We start from the raw sequence: 19,889 nt of genomic DNA, 5'->3' as shown, positions 1-19,889 counted from the left end.
CACAGTCTGATTTCTTGTTTCATCACAAACCCTTCTCACATTGAGCACAGTGTAATTTCAAAATGTACTGTCTTTCTCAGTTCCACTTATCAGAATTACATGAGTCACAAGACAAACAATAAACAGGTAAAGTGATGATAGGTTGTGTTAGTGAAGTGAATTTCTAAAGCAGAGTTTTTTGGAGCAGGGAGAGAAAACACAACAGGTCACATTATGTGTCAGAGAGAAATGGTAGCTTTCTGGTTGAGCAGCGAGGTTACAGCACAACGACCGATAGCTGGAATCTCAGGCCAGTCCATCCCCCTATAGACAGAAAGACATGGGGTGGTCATACACTTGCACTCTCCAAAGTCTAAGTTCCTCAAAGAAGTGGGTTTACTGTTAAAAGCCCAGGTAATGTTGATGATTGTGATAGAATCAGGGGGATAGGAGCTGCCTGCATCCACTGAAGGGTTGTGTAACTGCAGTGCTGGGACAGCAATGACAACCTCATCAGTTCCTTTTCCTCCACTTTCTCTGATTTGGGAGACTGGTGAGCTTGATGCATGCAGATTAGCATGAGATGGCAATGGAGTTTGCAAAATAAAAATCTTCTGCTAGATGAGCGTATTTTTTTAAAAAACTCACATCTATACCTGCTCTTACCTTGGCATAGAGCCACAAAGGCATTTAATGACAAAAACAGAATGATTTCTCTGCCAGTTTGGTTGCTAGGTAGAGAGCTCCTGCTACTTCACAAGTCCCACTGCCACCATGCACTGATCAGCACATTCTGACCTCAGGAAAGGGATGGGCTCCAAGAAAGTGTGGCAATGAAAAGGGAAGCTATTGATCCTAACTCAGAGAATGTTTCAAACCAGCAGCTTTCCAACAAGCTGCTACAGTGAAAGCTGTCTGTAGCTCCTAACTGATTTTTTGCCTATGGTGTCAGTGTCTATTGTATATGTTAACAAGCAATTTATCTAGGTCTGTAAGTGTCTGTCTTTAGGGAGTGTCCCCTTATGCAAGAGTCAGTTTACACAGGTTTCACTGCGTTTAAAGCTCAGTCAAGCTGTCATCAACTAAAGTTCAATAGGGATTGCTAATAGTAATCCAAGACATAAATGCACGTTCAATAATGCTAATGGGAAGTGTGATTGGTTGACAATAGATACGTTGTTCTGTTTCAGAAGGAACGGTCCCTTTGCAATGCTGACAAAGAAGGGGAATGCATCTGGTGGTGGGCATGCATGCTGAAGTGGCAGAAATGGTGGTTTATGGTCATTTGGTTGTACAGGCTGGTGGGGTAGAAAGTGAGGGATTGTGAGAAGGAAGAGAAGGGGTGATGGCAGAAATGTGAGAGATGAGTCAGACATGGCTGAGGGACCTGTCAACCACAGTGGTGGGGAATCCTCAGCTGAGGAAAAACTTAGACATGTCTCAGGTCCCTGCATGAAAGATGGCAACATCAGAACAGATGCAACAAAGGAGGAGAAACTGGAAGAATGGAATATTTACAGGGAGGACGTATAGTCAAGGTCACTGTGGGAGTCAGTAGGTTTGTAGTGGATATCAGTGGCCAGCCTATCCCTGGTAATTGAGAAGGGAAGGGAGGAGTCAGAGATGGACCAGGTGAAGGAAAGGGAAAGATGGAAACTGGAAGCAAAGTCAATACATTTTTCCAATTCTAGACAAGGAACTGGTGTAGCACAAATGATGTCATCAATGTACAGGAGAGTTGTGGGAAGGATGGAGAGATTTAGTTCAGGGACAGTTCCATCTGGAGAATATGAGGAGTTAAAAGGAGCAGTTGTTTAAAGTGAGGACAGGCTTGGCCAGGTTTGGGGGGTGGGGAGTGGGGGAGGATGTATTGGTGGTGAAGAGGAAAGGTTCAGACTTTCTTCCAGTGAAGAAGCTGAGAGCCTGAAGGCCATCCTGTCAGGGGGATAGATGTGTAGAGGGATGGCATGCCCATGGCAGAGGTAGCAGGTGATGCCAGCAAACTGGAAATATTGAAACTGATGTAAAGCATCAGAAGAATCACAAACGTAAGTGAGAAGAGACCAGACGGGTGAAGGAAATGGTACAAAGAAATAAGTTCTGAGGAGCAGGAGCAGGCTGAAACAATGGATTTGCTGGGGCAGTCCTGTTTATGGACTTTGAAGGGGTTCCCAGATGCGATGACATTAGTGATAAGTCATGAAAACAATGGCTTGGATGCTCAATGATAGAGTCACAGTCAGGAGGAGATAAGAGGGTGTGCTTGAGGGCTGGTGATCAGCCTCTGCAAGGTAGAGATCAGTACACCACTAAACAACAGCACCATCCTTATCAGCAGGTTTGACTACAATGCCAGAGCTGGATCTGAGAGTACAGAGTTCCAAGGGACTTAGTTAAAGGGGTATATAAATGCTGTCTGCCACGTTCACTCAGTTCGCTTCTGAAATAATCTCATTGACTGTACTGGGCTAAGGTCTATGCTGACAAAAAGTGTTAAACAGCACTACTGCGCGAATCCAACTTATAGTGGGAGGACAAAGGTAAGAAATTTTTTAAAATGTAGTTATATTTGGGCAGTATGTAGTTCACAAGAAAAAAATAATTAATCTTACACTTTTAATGTAACCGAGAGGAACATCTGTTTGTTGATAAAGTAACATTAATCTTCTGTGTGCAAAAGGTGCAGTCCTGCATTCAGTAACTAATTACAGTGAGATTAGCAGGTTCCCAGTGAAATATGATTCATCTTCTGAATGATGAGAGGACTTTCAGCACTTAGTTACCAAGTGTTGCAACTCATAAATCGAGCAGCTTCTGGTTTTGTTAGAATTCTGAAATGAACAGCAATGTGTTGCAGTTATTGTGAGACTTAACCAATCACGAAACAGAGTACTGGAATAGATAATGTAGTAAATTAGCCACTAGGAAATTTTTTTTGACTTGACATTAAACACTTGCCTCATTCATGATCAACAGCAGAAAGTTTAAAGGAAGCCTTTGACCTTCCATCTGCAAATCATTGTCTCTCTCTTTCTCGCCTTGACACAATTAATGGTCTTCCTTCCAGCCCGTTATGGCATCACACTCTCTCTCCACCCCATTGCAGCAGATACCTCGCCATCTCTCCCACCCTCCCCCACTTTGTCCTTCCAAATTTACAGTCAGCAAGGTCCTCCAGTGGCTGTCTCCTGCTATTGGTTTTCTCAACCAGCAGCAGCTCAGTCAGTCATGGACAGTTGCCAGGTTAAAAGTGTCAGGAAAATGACAATAAGCTCTTGCCATTCAATTCAAATGTCAGTTTATCTGCTTGATGTTTGCGAGGTTGTTTGTCAGATTTTGGCCTCCCCTTCTCCCTATGCCTCTCTGTAGATAGTGGGGCCTATTTCAATTACTCTTTTCTGATTAGATCTTTAAGAAGCAACTCCTTAAATTGTTTTCATGTTCCATATAAGTTGTTTCTTGATGATGGCAACAGTCCAGTCACAAAATGCTAGATGTATTTAGGCTAAGCTAAACTCTGTTTATCATAAACCATAAGTTATTAAAGGACTGCCCCGACTACTTCTACATCACGTTTTTCATTTGTCTATTTTCCACTAAGACGATCTGTAGGTTTACTGTGTACTTATGTAAAGGAATAATCCCGGTTTACATCGATCTCGTGATAATTTTATTTGACCAATCAATGTGATCTAATGCAAGGATTGTATGTTATTTGCATTATGCTGCCTGGAGAATAGCCTTCTTCAGTTTTCTACCAAGTTTACATAAATACAATGTCTATGCCTCATAATAGTACTCCCTATTAGCATTTCCTTGCCTGCATTTGCTATAAATGGAGAAATGAAGAGGAAGCGATGCAGAGTCTATTCATTTAACATTATCTACAGCTGGGAAGACTATGAAAGGAAATCCAAAGACCCAGGGAGCAATGGATGTTGCAAGGGTCACAGGTAAAGAGGAATCAAGCCACCAATAACCCCCAAGGCCAAACTGAGACTACGGTGACTCAAAACAATCCTTCCAAAAGCTGCAAAATGCTTACAATTCACAAGATGCTCTTTTTCTTTTCACAATGAAAGGAATTGTGATCAAATCCATATTGATATAGGCAATTCTTCAAGGTTTGACAGATAAATATTAGCTAGAGATGAGGTTGTCATATAAGATTTCCTCAAAAGTAAATGCTTGTGAGAGTCAAAGGCTGGTGACAATCACATTACTTTTGACAAAACACAATCCAATTTTAGCACAAATCTCCATAAATTAACATAATTCAAAAATGTTGACAAAGCCAACTGGTTAGCTATTGGCATACATGCCAACTGTCTTACTTTACATTCAAGACCTCTTTCCCCATATTTACAACTCCCACATGTTCAATAATGCTTCCTAACTGTCTAAAAAGCCTGAGATGATCAAGGGCTTAACAGGCCAATCAACAAACACAGAAGGTTCTCCTGAGTAGAATAATTCCCAAAGTCCTAGTTTATCATGGAAACCACAGCTCACAAGACTAGCAACAGAAAGAAAAACAAAATGACTAACACAATGACTAATATTATATGCAAATACTCATGCATCCACTTTGTTATTTCCCCAGCTTTAGATGTTCCCACAGTATTTGACTGGAGTCAAAAGAAGGGTCAGGCAAGAGACCTCTGAGACCTCTGTCACTCCTGTTCTGTATTATGCTGTAGCTAAGTTTATGAGAGCTGACTCATAACCCAGTATTACTCTCTTCCTGTGGGAGTTGGATCTAACCACAAACCTGATACATTAGCCAGAATATTTTTTATATTTGTAGAGGATCACTGGTTCACATCAAAACATGTCAAAAAACATCCTATAGATCATCAATAGATCTTCAATCTTTACTTTTGAGAAATTCTACCTTCTGGATTGGACCAGTATTGATTACAGAATGAGTAGGTCTTTGTCAAATTGCTTTGCACATTGACATTGAGTCATGTGTTTTCACCGGCTTCATACCACATAGAAGCATCTTTGGTTTAATGTGCAGACTAAACGTCTCAAAATTTCCAACATAAAACACCTTGGCATGAGCTTCCAAACATTGATAATACTACTAATGTACATTCTTTAAAATATTTTTGAATGGGTAACTATATTCAATAGTCTCTAAATAAGCCAATATGTTAGTAGACAGTGAAGGTGTCTCTCACAGCATGACATGAGAATTCATTACCTCTGATGCATTGACCCGTCCCTCCTGGAAAGAGCAAATGCTTGGATCATGAGTGCAAAGGTTCCGATATTTACACCAATGACAGCGAAATGCACTTGTCACACACGACAGACACCTGAGGCAGAAAGACAAAAACAAATGAGCAGCAAAAGATACAGATTATAAAGAAGCAAAAAAAAATTGAGATGGGTGTTTTCTGGCTAAAATGCGCTACAGCAGTCAAATTTATCTTAAACCATAGCTAGGAAACCAAGTAGTGGTAAGATTTCTTCTTTGCTCTGTGAACAGACTTGCAAATCCACATAGAAAGCAATGGTTTACAATGTTTTTACATATAGCACACATAGAGCAATGGTACCTCACAGCAGATATTTAACATTTACTAATATATAATCACATGGTTTCTTGAGATGTCTTTGTTCATACTGTAGATCTTTTTGTTCTCAATATTTGAATATTGGGAGATGAAGTTAGTTGTGATCTGAGCTATAAATGTCATTATCTATTAAACCAGCTTGTCACAAGGGCGATCAACATCTCAGTTTTACCTTGCTCAATAGCTTGAAATTTCAATGCAGTTAAATGACAACAGATTCTAGCACAACACAGGTGTGAACACACATCTAAATTTTCGGCAAGATGGAAAAACGCACAGCAGCACACACTTAAGTATAATATAATCTATCCAACGCTCCATACAATTTCTGCTTAATTGAAATAAAAGGTTTAATTTACAACTTCCAATGTTCCTTGTTGACACTTGGATACGCATTGTCAGAAACAATGCAGCAAGAAAATCAGAAAGTGTAAGTGCCTCACACAGAAGTGGAAAACACAATCAGCTTTATATGAACCTCCCTGACAGTAATCACTCCAAACAAAATCAGCCCTCATTTGGAAACAGCAATCCAGTCAAGAATGGCTTGAAAATTGATTTGGGTCCTCACTGATGATGACGTTTAGAATAAGATATTAATCACAATAACACTATTTTTGAAATTTAGCCATATTTGATCAAATTAATATCCCATTAAATATGGTGCACCAATACTACATTTTTATGGCAAGCATTGTAGACAACAAGCAAGGGAATATCTTGTGCACATCTGCTTTAATTTCTCAAGAAATACCGAAGAATTTTCTTATACTTTTTTTAATATAAGTTCAGCGATGCGGAAGAGATAATTCTTTAATTTCACAAAGTATTATACTGATACAAGTCAGTCAGCAGATACACTGACATGGGCATCTGAATAGGATATTATGGATTGCCTTTGGGTGAAACCATCGTCTATAGAGGGAGCTGTTGTTAATTCAGATAGAGTCATAGAGATGTACAGCCTGGAAACAGACCCTTCGGTCCAACCTGTCCATGCTGACCAGCTATCCCAACCCAATCTAGTCCCACCTGCCAGCACCTGGCCCATATCCCTCCAAACCCTTCCTATTCATATACCCATCCAGATACATTTTCAATGTTGCAATTGTACCAGCCTTCACCACATCCTCTGGCAGCTCATTCCGTACATGTACCACTATCTGCGTGAAAAAGTTGCCCCTTAGGTCTCTTTTATATCTTTCTCCTCTCACCCTAAATCTATGCCCTATAGTTCTGGACTCCCCCACCCCAGGGAAAAGACTTTGTCTATTTATCCTATCCATACCCCTCATAATTTTGTAAACCTCTATAAGGACACCCCTTAGCCTCCGATGCTCCAGGGAAAATAGCCCCAGCCTGTTCAGCCTCTCCCTGTTGCTCAGATCCTCCAACCCTGGCAACATCCTTGTCAATCTTTTCTGAACCCTTTCAAGTTTTACAACATCTTTCGGATAGGAAGGAGACCAGAATTTCACACAATATTCCAACAGTGGCCTAACCAATGTCCTGTACAACCGCAACATGACCTCCCAACTCCTGTACTCAATATTCTGACCAATAAAGGAAAGCATACCAAATGCCTTCTTCACTATCCTATCTACCTGCCACTCCACTTTCAAGGAGCTATGAACCTGCACTCCAAGGTCTCTTTGTTCAGCAACACTCCCTAGGACCTTACCATTAAGTGTATAAGCCCTGCTAAGATTTGCTTTCCCAAATTGCAGCACCTTGCATTTATCTGAATTAAACTCCATCTGCCACTTCTCAGCCCATTGGCTCATCTGGTCCAGATCCTGTTGTAATCTGAGGCAACCCTCTTCGCTGTCCACTACACCTCCAATTTGTGTGTCATCTGCAAACTTACTAGTTGTACCTCTTATGCACACATCAAAATCATTTATGTAAATGACAAAAAGTAGAGGACCCAGCACCGATCCTTGTGGCACTCCACAGGTCACAGGCCTCCAATCTGAAAAACAACCCTCCACCACCCTCTATCTTCTACCTTTGAGCCAGTTATGTATCCAAATGGCTAGTTCTCCCTGTATTCCATGATATCTAACCTTGCTAATCAGTCTCCCATGAACAACCTTGTCAAACGCTTTACTGAAGTCCATATAGATCACATCTACTGCCCTGCCCTCATTAATCTTCTTTGTTACTTCTTCAAAAAACTCAATCAAGTTTATGAGACATGATTTCCCACGCACAAAGCCATGTTGACTATCCTGAATCAGTCCTTGCCTTTCCAAATCCTGTCCCTCAGGATTCCCTCCAACAACTTGCCCACCACTGAGATCAGGCTCACCGGTCTATTGTTCCCTGGATTGTCTTTACTGCCCTTCTTAAACAGTGTCACCACGTTAGCCAACCTCCAGTTTTCCAGCACCTCACCTGTGACTATCGATACAAATACCTCAGCAAGACGCCCAGCAATCACTTCTCTGGTTTCCTACAGAGTTCTCAGGTACACCTGATCAGGTCCTAGGGATTTATCCACTTTTAACTATTTCAAGACACCCAGCACTTCCTCTTCTGTAATCTGGACATTTTGCAAGATGTCACCCATCTATTTCCCTGCAGTCTATATCTTCCATATCCTTTTCCACAGTAAATACTGATGCAAAATATTCATTTAGTATCTCCCCATTTTCTGTGGCTCCACAGAGAGGCCGCCTTGCTGATATTTGAGGGGTCCTATTCTGTCCCTAATTACCCTTTTGTCCTTAATATATTTGTAAAAACCCTTTGGATTCTCCTTCATTCTATTTCCCAAAGCTATCTCATGTCCCCTTCTTGCCCTCCTGATTTCCTCTTAAGTATACTCCTACTTTCTTTATACTCTTCTAAGGATTCACTTGATCTATCCTGTCTATACCTGATATATGCTTCCTTCTTTTTCTTAACCAAACCCTCTATTTCTTTAGTCATCCAGCATTCCCTATACCAACCACCCTTCCCTTTCACCCTAACAGGAATATACTTTCTCTGGATTCTTGTTATCTCATTTCTGAAGGCTTCCCATTTTCCAGCCGTCCCTTTACCTGCGAACATCTGCCTCCAATCAGCTTTCGAAAGTTCTTGCCTAATACCGTCAAAATTGGCCTTTCTCCAATTTAGAACTTCAACTGTTAGATCTGGTCGATCCTTTTCCATCACTATTTTAAAACAAATAGAATTATGGCCGCTAGACCCAAAGTGCTCCCCCACTGACACCTCAGTCACCTGCCCTGTCTTATTTCCCAAGAGTAGGTCAAGTTTTGCACCTTCTCTAGTAGGTACATCCACAAATTGAATCAGAAAATTGTCTTGTACACGCTTAAGAAATTCCTCTCCATCTAAACCTTTAACACTATGGCAGTCCCAGTTGATGTTTGGAAAGTTAAAATCCCCTACCATAACTACCCTATTATTCTTACAGATAGCCTTACAAGTTTGTTTCTCAATTTCCCTCTGACTATTGGGGGGTCTATAATACAATCCCAATAAGGTGATCATCCCTTTCTTATTTCTCAGTTCTACCCAAACAACTTCCGTGGATGTATTTCTGGGAATATCCTCCCTCAGCACAGCTGTAATCCTATCCCTTATCAAAAATGCCACTCCCTCTCCTCTCTTGCCTCCCTTTCTATCCTTCCTGTAGCATTTGTTTCCTGGAACATTAAGCTGCCAGTCCTGCCCATCCCTGAGCCATATTTCCGTAATTGCTATGAGATCCCAGTCCCATGTTCCTAACCATGCCTTGAATTCATCTGCCTTCCCTGTTAGGCCCCTTGCATTGAAATAAATGCAGTTTAATTTATTAATCCTACCTTGTCCCTGCCTGCCCTGACTGTTTGACTCACTTCTGTTCTCAGCTGTACCCGTCTCAGATCGATCTCTTTCCTCACTATCTCCCTGGGTCCCACCCCACCCCCCCACCTTACTAGTTTAAATCCTCCTAAGTAGTTCGAGCAAATTTCTCTGCCCAGATATTTAAGAATCTGACTTAACTTAGACCAGAAAGAAAGAATTTAGATTTTGGCTTATTAGAAAATTATTGTAAGGGTAGTCATTGAGAATTTATATATAAGCATCAATACATTTTGACATATGGATCGGAGAAAATCATGTTTGGAATAGAATAGTGTGAACATCAGTATCTAGTTGTATGATACAAGTAGCTGTTCGGATACTTAATACTACGCGGAAGGTGGAAAAATAAACTATAAAACCAAGTGTTAATCCCATCTAGAGAATCATGTTAAAAGGGGAATTTGGTAGTATAGATTGACCTTTCATTTCTGGGATCTGGATCCAAATCCAGGCTGGACTGATGACATGCAAGTTTCCTCAACTTGCTGGCGATACTGATCCTGTGAAAAGGACTTCAGCCCCTGGTGGGCATAGCTCCACATTACAGAACTGCTCCTGACTTCAAGTTACATCAGAAATAGGGTAGATATCGGCAAATAAAACCTTTGCACCTAGTCTACCATTCAATAAAACCATGGATGTGCTTCTACCTACTGGCAATCACCACTTAATCCTTAATTCCTTTAGTATCCAATAATTGGTCTCTGTTTTGAATATGCTCAATGGCTGAACATGCATGTTGATTGACAGTAAATTGACAATTTGAAGTGTATGGCCAGTACACCGATGTGTAGTCCTGGCATACAGTTGTCTATTGGCAAAATGCATTTACTGAGAGCTACTGGTACAGCATTCTTGGTGCTGCCTTCTTATTCATAACATTGCACCTACAGAGAGCACATCGTGGTGGTGATGGTGAGGGGAGCAGATGAATGGGTAAACAATGCAAGATTTTTAACTTGCTCCTTAATTTTCAGTTTTGGATTGGGACTGCAAGTGTTGTATACCCTGGAACAATGCTTTTAACACAAAGCAATCAACACTCAAGGATGCATACACCAAAGGCTAAACTTTAGCAGCAATAACAGAAAACACATTTACTGAATGCTTTATGTAAAGTTTTGCTTTTTGTGAGTCACTTTGCCAATGATTGTTAAAGGTTTGTTGCCCTGGAGTTGCTATAAATGTGCAACAAGCTCTTTTCTCTGCTCTTGCTAGTAGTCAATAAGTAGCCGGTTTAGATGGGGCATTTGTACTTCAAAGAGTTTTTTTTCCCAAATTGCTGTTTACAAATGGTTTCAGTTTGGTTTATTGCTATTTTATCAACATCAGCACTGACTAAAAAACATGAGAATCATGCTGCAAAAAAAACGGTTACTTTAAACGCAATTTACAAATGACTGAAGGTCTTAACAATACCACCTCATGTATCGCACAGATAAATTAGACATTTTTGAATAATCAGTCGAAGAGATTTGCATAGACTGAGCCGCCATGGGCCAGTGGTTTAAAGCACAAGAATTTATACATTTACAAATTATTTTTAAAAACATAATAGAAATCGATCTTACAGCTGATGAACGCTGCAGTTGAAAAATTTAAATTCAGTGCTGGCAAACATCTTTCCAGTCTCTCTGGACTTCAGCTGAAGGCTCACCCCAATCCAATCTAAGAGAAACACAGCATTTAGTCAATGTATGCTTAAGCAAACATTATGATCCTCAAATCTGTTTATTTTATTAAAATTTTAAATTAACAAAGTAAATAGGTTATCAGCTAGTTCTTGCTACTGGAAAATCATTACCATTCATTGAAAGCCAAGGTAAATATGCTGATGAAAAAGGTCATTAATCTGAAATATTAACTCGGTTTCATTCTTCACTGACGCTGCTTAACCAAAACATTTTCAGTTATTATTTCAGGAAGGGTACCTGCTAGGCAGTACACCTTCAGATGTGGAATAAACAGAAGTTGCATAAATGCTCAAGTCATCAAAATGTACCAAAACTGGTAGATTTTTCACCCATACTCCAATTTGGGAAGGCTATTTCAGTCAATCTTTAAATTAAGCATTTTTGCTTATCATTTCAACAGATTTTTCTATAAATTACGCCTCACTTCATCTCTGCTCAGTTCATGTCTCAACATAAATCTGATGATCTAGCTTCCTAAGGCAGAAACAATTAACATTTATCAGAAAAGATATGGTCAACTTGAGTATCTTTTTGAAAAAAGCAAGGGTTACCTAATTGAGGTCTTTCACGTAGCAAAAGATTTTAATAGAGAAGAAACAGTGGATGCATTTCCACTTGAGGGGAAGAGCAAATCTATAAGTCATAAATATAATCTGATCACCTAGGAATCCAATAGGGAATTCAGACAGTACTTCTTTATCCAAAGAGTGTTGAAAACATAGAATACTCTACCCACCGTGAGTAGTTCATGGGAATAGTGCAGCACAGTGGCTCAGTGGTTAGCACTGCTGCCTCACAGTGCCAGGGACCCAGGTTTGATTCCTGCCTCGGGTGACTGTCTGTGAGGAGTTTGCACATTCTCCCTGTGTCAGCGTGGGTTTCCTCTGGGTGCTCCGGTTTCCTTCCACAATCCAAAGACATGCAGGTCAGGTGAATTGGCCATGTTAACTTGCCCATAGTGTTAGGTGAATTAGGTGAAATATAAGGTAGGGGAATAGATATCGGTGGGTTATTCTTTGGAGGGTCAATGTAGTCTTGTTGGGCCAAATGGCCTGTTTCCATACCATAGCTAATCTAACCTAAAGTACTGATGCATGTAAGGGAGATTTTGGTTAAAAATATGAAGGAGAAACAAATAGAGGGGCTACAGAATTAGTCAGGTGAGGAAGGATGGGAACATGTTTTAGTGAAGCATAAAACACCAGCATGAATTTATTTGGTCAAATGGCCAGGTTCTGTTGTGTATACACCAAGCATACTTGTGTAAAGGCTCTTTAGTGCATTTTGAAAACAAAACTTACAAGAAAAAATGTCAGAAAGCTGAAAGTTCTCTTTTGCTGTGCAGATTAATGCCTTTTGAACGACACAATCCTCTGATTTGTTTTTTTGTGACTTGATGTCTGAAGAGACATTGTTTGGAAGGCGGTGATAGAAAACTACAAACCCCAAGAAGTGGTAACCAACTAAGTACTGAACTCCTCTTGCCATCACTGAAGTAGAGGCGAGGGCTGCCAATGGGCTTTGCCCGCTAGCGCCTGGGCTGAAATCAGCTGATGATGTCTGAATAATTCCCAGGTTTAAGAATTCCTCACGGCTGAAAGCTCTGAATACTTTTCAGACTCCTCTTTCTGCATTAGCTTTGTTGGCCTCCAAAAACTGGCTCTGGTTTAGAATTAACTTCAGTTTTGATTTTTTTTTTCATCATTTTGCTTTCTTAAGGCAATAACCTTGACTTTGAGCTTCTGGTTTAACTTTACTTTGCTCCAAAACCACTAACTGTTCTCAGCTGTTGCAACTTCACCACTTCCAGGTTGTTTGAGTAGTGGGGGTGGGGTTGGGGGTAACGTGTGGAGATGGAGCGGTATTGGAAGGGCTGAATCATGTGATAATACATCATGGGACCTATTAAGCTGTCTTTTGTATTCATTGGCTCTCAAAGGTAGAATAAGAAGTTTTAGCAAAAAAAAATTAATATTTAATTATTTCTATTCTACAATAGCCAAAACCCTACAAGTCTCCTCTAAATGACTTGGAGATACATTTAATGCTGCCATGGTGAGCTAAGATGCAAATGGCTGGCTTGGTGATACTCTGGATGTTACCTCAGAGGAGTCTCCTGTGCCAGATAACAATATTTTTACCATAACCTTTAGTAACCTTACCTCTACCAGACACTACAGCTCAATGGCAATCCCTGTGATAATTTAAGCCAGCTGCACCTGTCACTCCCATCCCAGTGCAAAGCAAGTTTGAGTCATCTTAATTTCCAAGATCCGAAGCTTTCAGACTAGCATGTTGTTAATTACTAGCACATCATCTGATTCTCCTCACATGCAGAAGAGTCGTAAATTCCCCTGTTTGCTTTGTGCATTCTTGAAGACTTATTCTTTCAAAGGCCAAGTGTGTTGGTCACAACGTGAAATGCTAATTGTTAACCGATGAAAGGACCTTAAATTAGACAAACAACGAATCAATTAATGGGATGTAATACAATGATGATCAAAACTGTGTCTAATTGTCTACAACTAATTTAAGATGTTCCCATTTAAGTTATTCTCCTTCCTAATTAACAAACGACATGTTCCTGATCATAAATACAAGTTTGGGAAGGTACCAAGTGTACCACAGTACAATTTCAATAGCACTCAATAAAACAATAGCTCTGGGCTTGTCAAATCATGAGTGCTGTCGGATTAATTAGAAGCTACAGTAATTTGACTCAAACTTGCTTCAACGTGATTACATTGAGTCCTCAGCTGCTTCTTCCCTTTAGTAATGGTTAAAGATAGAGGACTTAGAAATGTATTCTGTCAACTGAGAAGCAGAGTGATGGTGATTGCTCATTTGTGGCACTGATTTTTTTTATATTGTGACTGTCGATGCAAAAGAGATGTGATAAGAAAAAGCAGCATGACTTGGGAGAGAGATGTAAATAAATGAGAAAGAGAGAAAAGCTCACGAAAAAATGAGTGAAAGATATGAAGTGAAACAAATGAGTACAAATCGAAGACTGTGAGAATGAAAATGGAAGAGAGTGAGTGAGATTGAAAAAGGAAAAGAACTTGAGAAGAGAGAAAGACTCTTGAGAAAAGACATTGAAAGAGAAATGAAAACAAACAGATATGGAAAAATCAAGAAAACAAAACTGCTGGGAACTGCTGTAATATTAACTGGTGGGAACGTTGGTTGTATGTTCAGTAAGTACACCCAGTGTTGAGGTCAGGAATTGGATTTCATAGTTTACTAAACTACATGGAATTTTAATTTTCCAATTCTACTGTTTGCTTTACAATTGCATTCTTGCAGGGTTATGTAGTTTTGTTTGAATGCTTGTGCAAAATAGGAACCTTTACTACAATGACAACAGTATATTTTGCATTTATATTCTTTATGCTTTTTAAAAAAAATTCTGTAGGAGATGCAGGTCTCATTGGCCAGGACAGCATTTATTGCACATGCGTAACAGTCCTTGAGGTGGTGGTGTGTTGTCATCTTGAATCATTGCAATCCAGGGAGGGAGTTCCAAGGTTAGGGGTAGGGATTCAAGGACAGTAAAGGAATGGAAACTAGATTCCAAGCCAGGATGCTGTGGGGCTTGAAGGGGAATTTGCAGGTGATGGTGCTCACAAGCACCTGCTGCCCTTGTCCTTTAAAGTAGTAGAGTTAGTAGATTTCAAAGATGCTGTCGAAGGATCCCTGGTGAGTTGTTGCAAAGTATCTTGTAAATGGTAGACACTGCTGCCATCAGGCACTGGTGGTGGAGTGAATGAACACTGAATGGATGGGATGCCAATCCTGGAAGGTGCCAAAACTCTCACTAGTTTTGGAGCTGTGCCCACTAGGACAGGTGGCGCGTATTCCATCACATTCCTGACTTGTGCTTTGTAGAATGTGGAAAGGAATTGGGGAATCAGGAGGTGACCTACTCAGCTCAGATCTCCTACCCTCTGATTTGCTCCATCATCCATAGTAGGCTAACATTTCAGACTGAGGACTTCTGTTAAAAATGAGCTGCATTTGGTGGTATCGATATGGCTTTAGTAGCACTTTTACTTCCCTCCACCAAAAACAACTTTAAGATATTCAATTTCTAGCTTCACCGTTGCTAAGTTGTTAACACTCACACTGATGGTTCGAACATTGTTGAGTTTGGACTGAGTCACATAATCAAAGCTCAATGTAGTATTCGGGGAATGCTGCAAGGAGAGGTTCTTGCTTTCCCACAAAGTAAAAAGCAGATGCTGACTCAGCTGGAGATTAATGACTCTAAAGTAATGTCCTAAGGAAGGGAATTGTGGTGGAAAAAGTACTACAAACTATTGCATTTCCTATATAACAGCAATAACTAAATCACAAAACAGGTTTCTGTAACATTTTATCAGAGGTTACTAACGGACTAGGGTATCACAAAGCTGCTAGCTCTCTACTTAATTTTAATTGCGTGAGAAAAGGTGAAAGCCTCCACAAAGTTAAAATAAATACCAGCCCACAAGAAATGGAATGTTCGAGTAAACTTAGTTTGCTTTGGCTGGTTGCAGCTTCAGGAACTTCCAGGCTGCTTAACATGACAACAAGTTCCATTATAACAATAATTGTTCTCATATCTAGAGTGGATGTTTTTTTAAACACAACACTAGCATTGACTTCATGCCCATTTACACTTCCAAAATGTTAAGCAAATAGATTCAATTTCTATTCAGTCATTTTCTTAGCCCAGTCTCCTTTACATTTTCATTATTTTAATGCTTGATTCACGTATTCTCAGAGCTTTCTGATTACCCCACTTGAACTCAACCACCTTTTCAAAAGTGGCTTCTGGTTAGGTATATACTTTTGCTACACGCTTCGTGTCAGCTTTGATCGGTGAGCAACACTGCCACCTCAGTGACTTGGCTATGGATTTAATGCCCAGAGACAAGGAAGATGACAACTCTGTGTATGGCTAAGGCAACACTTCATGGGTGGAGGTGCGTTTCATATGATATATTAAACAGCACCCAAACAGGACCTGGTTGAAGGCAGTTTAGGAAGAAAGTTTAATGAGCCTGGGATTGTTTGAACTGGAGAAGGATCAAGAAAGATTTTTAAGCAAATAACTAAATTAGCCTCTTTCTGACATAGGATTGCTTCAACCAGGAGACAGAATCAAGCTTAGAAGAAGAAAGATGCAAAGACATTTTAGATTAAACTACTTAATGCACAGAAGAGTGATAAGTAGACTACTCAGGGAGCCATGGGAAATGAATGATTGAAGGATATTAATTGTTCAGATGTCCAGAGGACTGATTTAGCTTCATGTTTTTCTACATTCTGCTAAGGGCATAGCTACATAGTGAACACAGAAGTTGAAGTTAATTATTCAAAGGACAAAGATCTCCTGGTCGTGTGGCCAATAAACCTTCATGAACAACAAGTAGAAAACTTAACTGCTCAGTTTTCATATTTGCCATTTGTTAGGCCTTGCCACAAGTAAGTTTGTTACATGGAAGCAGTAATCATTCTTAAAGCGCTTAATTAATTAAGTTCTTTGGAATGACCTGAGGATATGCTAAGTTGCTATGTAAAGGCAAGTTATTTCTGCTCTTGGACAAGGCTGGTGTTCTCAAAACATGGCCTAGTTGCTTAGAGAAAAAACCATAAAAATGCTCAAAGTAGAAATATTCAAATATGTCTGTTTTGCCAAGATGAAAGAATGAAGGGCATAATCAGAGCGCGTACATGTCGTGAGTGAGGTGTATTTGCAAGAAGCAGTAGTACTAGTACCTTTCTTCTGCTATTTAAAGCAGCATAATAGAATGTTAATAAAGTGTTATCATTTTTTTTTGTGGACCAGACAATGTGGGTCTGTATAAACATATGTTACAGAATCATGTCCATTCATCCGGAGTTGTTTCTTTCTTAGAATAATTTGCAAAGTAACACTGGTAGTTAGCCACAGAGTGATTATCCACTTTGTGGTTTCTGGCAAAGGATCTAAAAAGAAGCTATCCTTCCAGGAAGAGAGCTGAATGAATAACAGTTCACGAGAAGCTTTATAGGCTGGACTTCCTCTCCACAATCATATACACTGAACTATCTTTCATCTTCCAGTTAAAAGTGGAAGGTGCCGATCTTCAAGCAGGAGAAATACCGTTAACAATGACTAAATGTCAACTGAGATCTAAAACCACCACTTGCCCTGACATGTATAATCTCCTTCAGCCTTACAATCCTTGGAGTTTTGTGTGCTCCGCTAATTTTGATGACTTGTGCATTCCCAATTATATTTGCTTTCCCAGAGGTGGCTATGCCTTCTCCTCATATTCCAATATTGCTCCCTGCTTGCTTTCTCAAATTCCTCCTTGAAGACATTGACTAAAGCCAGTTCTTTGGTCAAATTTTAGATTTTTTTTTCTTGCAATGTATATGGGCATCAGTGGCTAGGCCAGTGTTTAGAGCTCATTCCTAAATACCCTGGAGGTGGTGGTAATGGGCTGCCTTCTTGAACCACTACATTCCTTCAGTGAAGGGACAGCCACAATGCTACAGCAAGGGAGTTTCAGGATTTTGACCCCACAACAATGAAGGAATGCAACAACGTTCCAAGTCAAAATGGTGTGTGACTTGGAGGAGAAGTTACAGGTGGTTCCCATTGGATGTTCTGCCAATTTTGCACTTTTCATTATTTGAGGTCACAGGTTCAAAAATATTGTTGAAGGAGCCTGGCTGGATTACTGCAGTGCACCTTGGAGATAGTACACACGACTGCCCTCACAGTGTTGGAGAGAGCAAATGTTCAAAGAAGTGGATAGATGCTATCAATTTGCCTGCTTTATCCTGGATGGTGTCGAACTTGTGCTGCTGGAGTTACTCTCCTTCAGGTAAGTGGATACTATTCTATCAAACTCCTGATGTTTGGCTTGTAGATGATGAACAGTTAGGGGAGTCAGGAGGTAGGCTATCATTGCAGAATTCCTACTGTTTGATCTACTCTTGGAATCACAGTATTTATATGGCTGATTCAGTTCAGTTTCTAGTCAATGGCCTGAGATCGAGTTTCAGTAATAGTGATGACTCCAAAAGGGAGAATGGTTAAATTCACTCTTGTTTTCACTTATTAGCTCAAAATATAAATGTTTGTCCAGGTCTTGCTCTATTTGAATAAGTACTACTTCAGTATCTGCAGAGTCATGAACAGTGCTGACCATGTAATCAATAAACATTCCTACTTCTGACATGATACAGACAATGTTATTGACGAACCAGCCTAGGATGGTTGTGCCAAGCGCAATACCTTGAAATCCTGCAGAGATGCCCTGGAGCTGAGAGGACTGACCCCCAACAACCACAAAGATCTTCCTTGTGCTGGCTATGACTCCAACCTGCAGAAAGTTTTCCCCATTTCCGATTATTTAAGTAATAGTAGTGCTCCTTGTTGCCATTCTTAGTCAAATGCTGCCTGGATGTTAAGGGAAGCTACCTCGATAGTTCAGTTTTTTTGTTCACATTTGGACCAAGACTGTAATGAGGCCAGAATTTACGCTTCACCAGAGCCACTCAGCTTGAGTCAAATCCCGGGTGTTGTTCAGCAAATACTACTTGATAGCAATCTCAATGACTCTTTCCATCACCTTCCCTATGATCAAAAGTGGACTTTTACATTAGTAATTGGTTGAGTTGGACTTCTCTTATTTCTTGTGGTCAGGACATTTCTGATCAACTTTCCACATTATGGTAGATCTCAGTATTATAACTGCATTGGAAGAGCTGGGCTAGAGGCATAGCTGGCTCTTGGGCACAAGTTTACAAGGCTAATGATGGAATGCTTTCAGCATTCATCATCTTTGCAGTTTATCCACTGTTTCTTGATATCACCTGGAATTAAGTGAATTGGCTGAAGATTGGCTCCGTGATGCTGGGGCCTTCAGGTGAGGACTGAGATGAATATGCACATGTTACCTCTGGCTAAAGGTGGATGCAAATGCTACAGTAGAAAACTGTGGTGCTGGAAAAGCACAGGAGGTCAAGCAGCATCCAAGAAGCAGGAGAACAGACATTTCGGGCATAAGCCCTTCATCAGGGTTTATAAACCTTTTCTGAACCCTTTTAAGTTTCACAACAGCCTTCAAATTGGAGGGAGACCAGAATTGCACAAAATATTCCAAAGGTGGCTAACTAATGTCCTGTACAGCCGCAACATGCATCCAAACCCCGATATTCAATGCTCTGACCAATAAAGGAAAACATGCCAAATGCCTTCTTCACTATCCTATCTACCTGTGACTCAATTTTCAAGGAATTATGAACTTGGACTCCAAGGTCTCTTTGTTTAGCAACACTCCCTAGGACTTTACCATTAAGTGCATAAGTCTTGCCCTGATTTGCCTTTCCAAAATGCAGTACCTCACATTTATCTAAATTAAACACCATCTGCCACTCCTCAGCTCATTGGCCCATCTGATCAAGATCCCATTGTACTCTGAGGTAACCTTCTTTGCTGTCCACTACACCTCCAATTTTGGTGTCACCTGCAAACTTACTAACTATACCTCCAAAGTTCATATCCAAATCATTTATATAAATGACAAAAAACAGTGGACCCAGCACCGATCCTTCTGGCACACCACTGGTCCTAGGCCTGCTACTCACTATCTGGTATGGACATGATCCTGTGCTGTAATTTTACAAAGTTGATATCTCATTTTTAAGTATGTCTGATGGTGCTCCTAGCATGTCCTCCTGCAATCTCCGTTAAATCTGGGTTGGTTCCAGTTTGCTTTGACGTAACAGTGCA

The 19,889-nt window shown here is 40.3% G+C and overlaps 1 protein-coding gene across 3 annotated transcripts in view; it reads right to left on the bottom strand.

Moving 5' to 3' along the window:
* Window positions 1-19,889, bottom strand: part of plxna2 (plexin A2) — a 494,314-nt gene that overhangs the window by 146,940 nt on the left and 327,485 nt on the right. For all 3 annotated transcript variants that reach the window (XR_011955408.1, XM_072563600.1, XM_072563601.1), the window contains exons 8-9: window positions 10,994-11,090; window positions 5,189-5,303 (exon numbers count right to left, since the gene is read on the bottom strand). Coding sequence is in view for 2 of the 3 variants with exons in the window: in XM_072563600.1 (XP_072419701.1) it covers window positions 5,189-5,303; window positions 10,994-11,090 (212 nt within the window). In the remaining variant the exon portion in view is untranslated. The remainder of the gene's footprint in view (window positions 1-5,188; window positions 5,304-10,993; window positions 11,091-19,889) is intronic.

This window comes from Chiloscyllium punctatum, chromosome 45 (genome assembly GCF_047496795.1).
Source record: "Chiloscyllium punctatum isolate Juve2018m chromosome 45, sChiPun1.3, whole genome shotgun sequence".
Lineage (NCBI taxonomy): Eukaryota > Metazoa > Chordata > Chondrichthyes > Orectolobiformes > Hemiscylliidae > Chiloscyllium > Chiloscyllium punctatum.
This window is presented reverse-complemented; position numbering and strand designations above follow the sequence as displayed.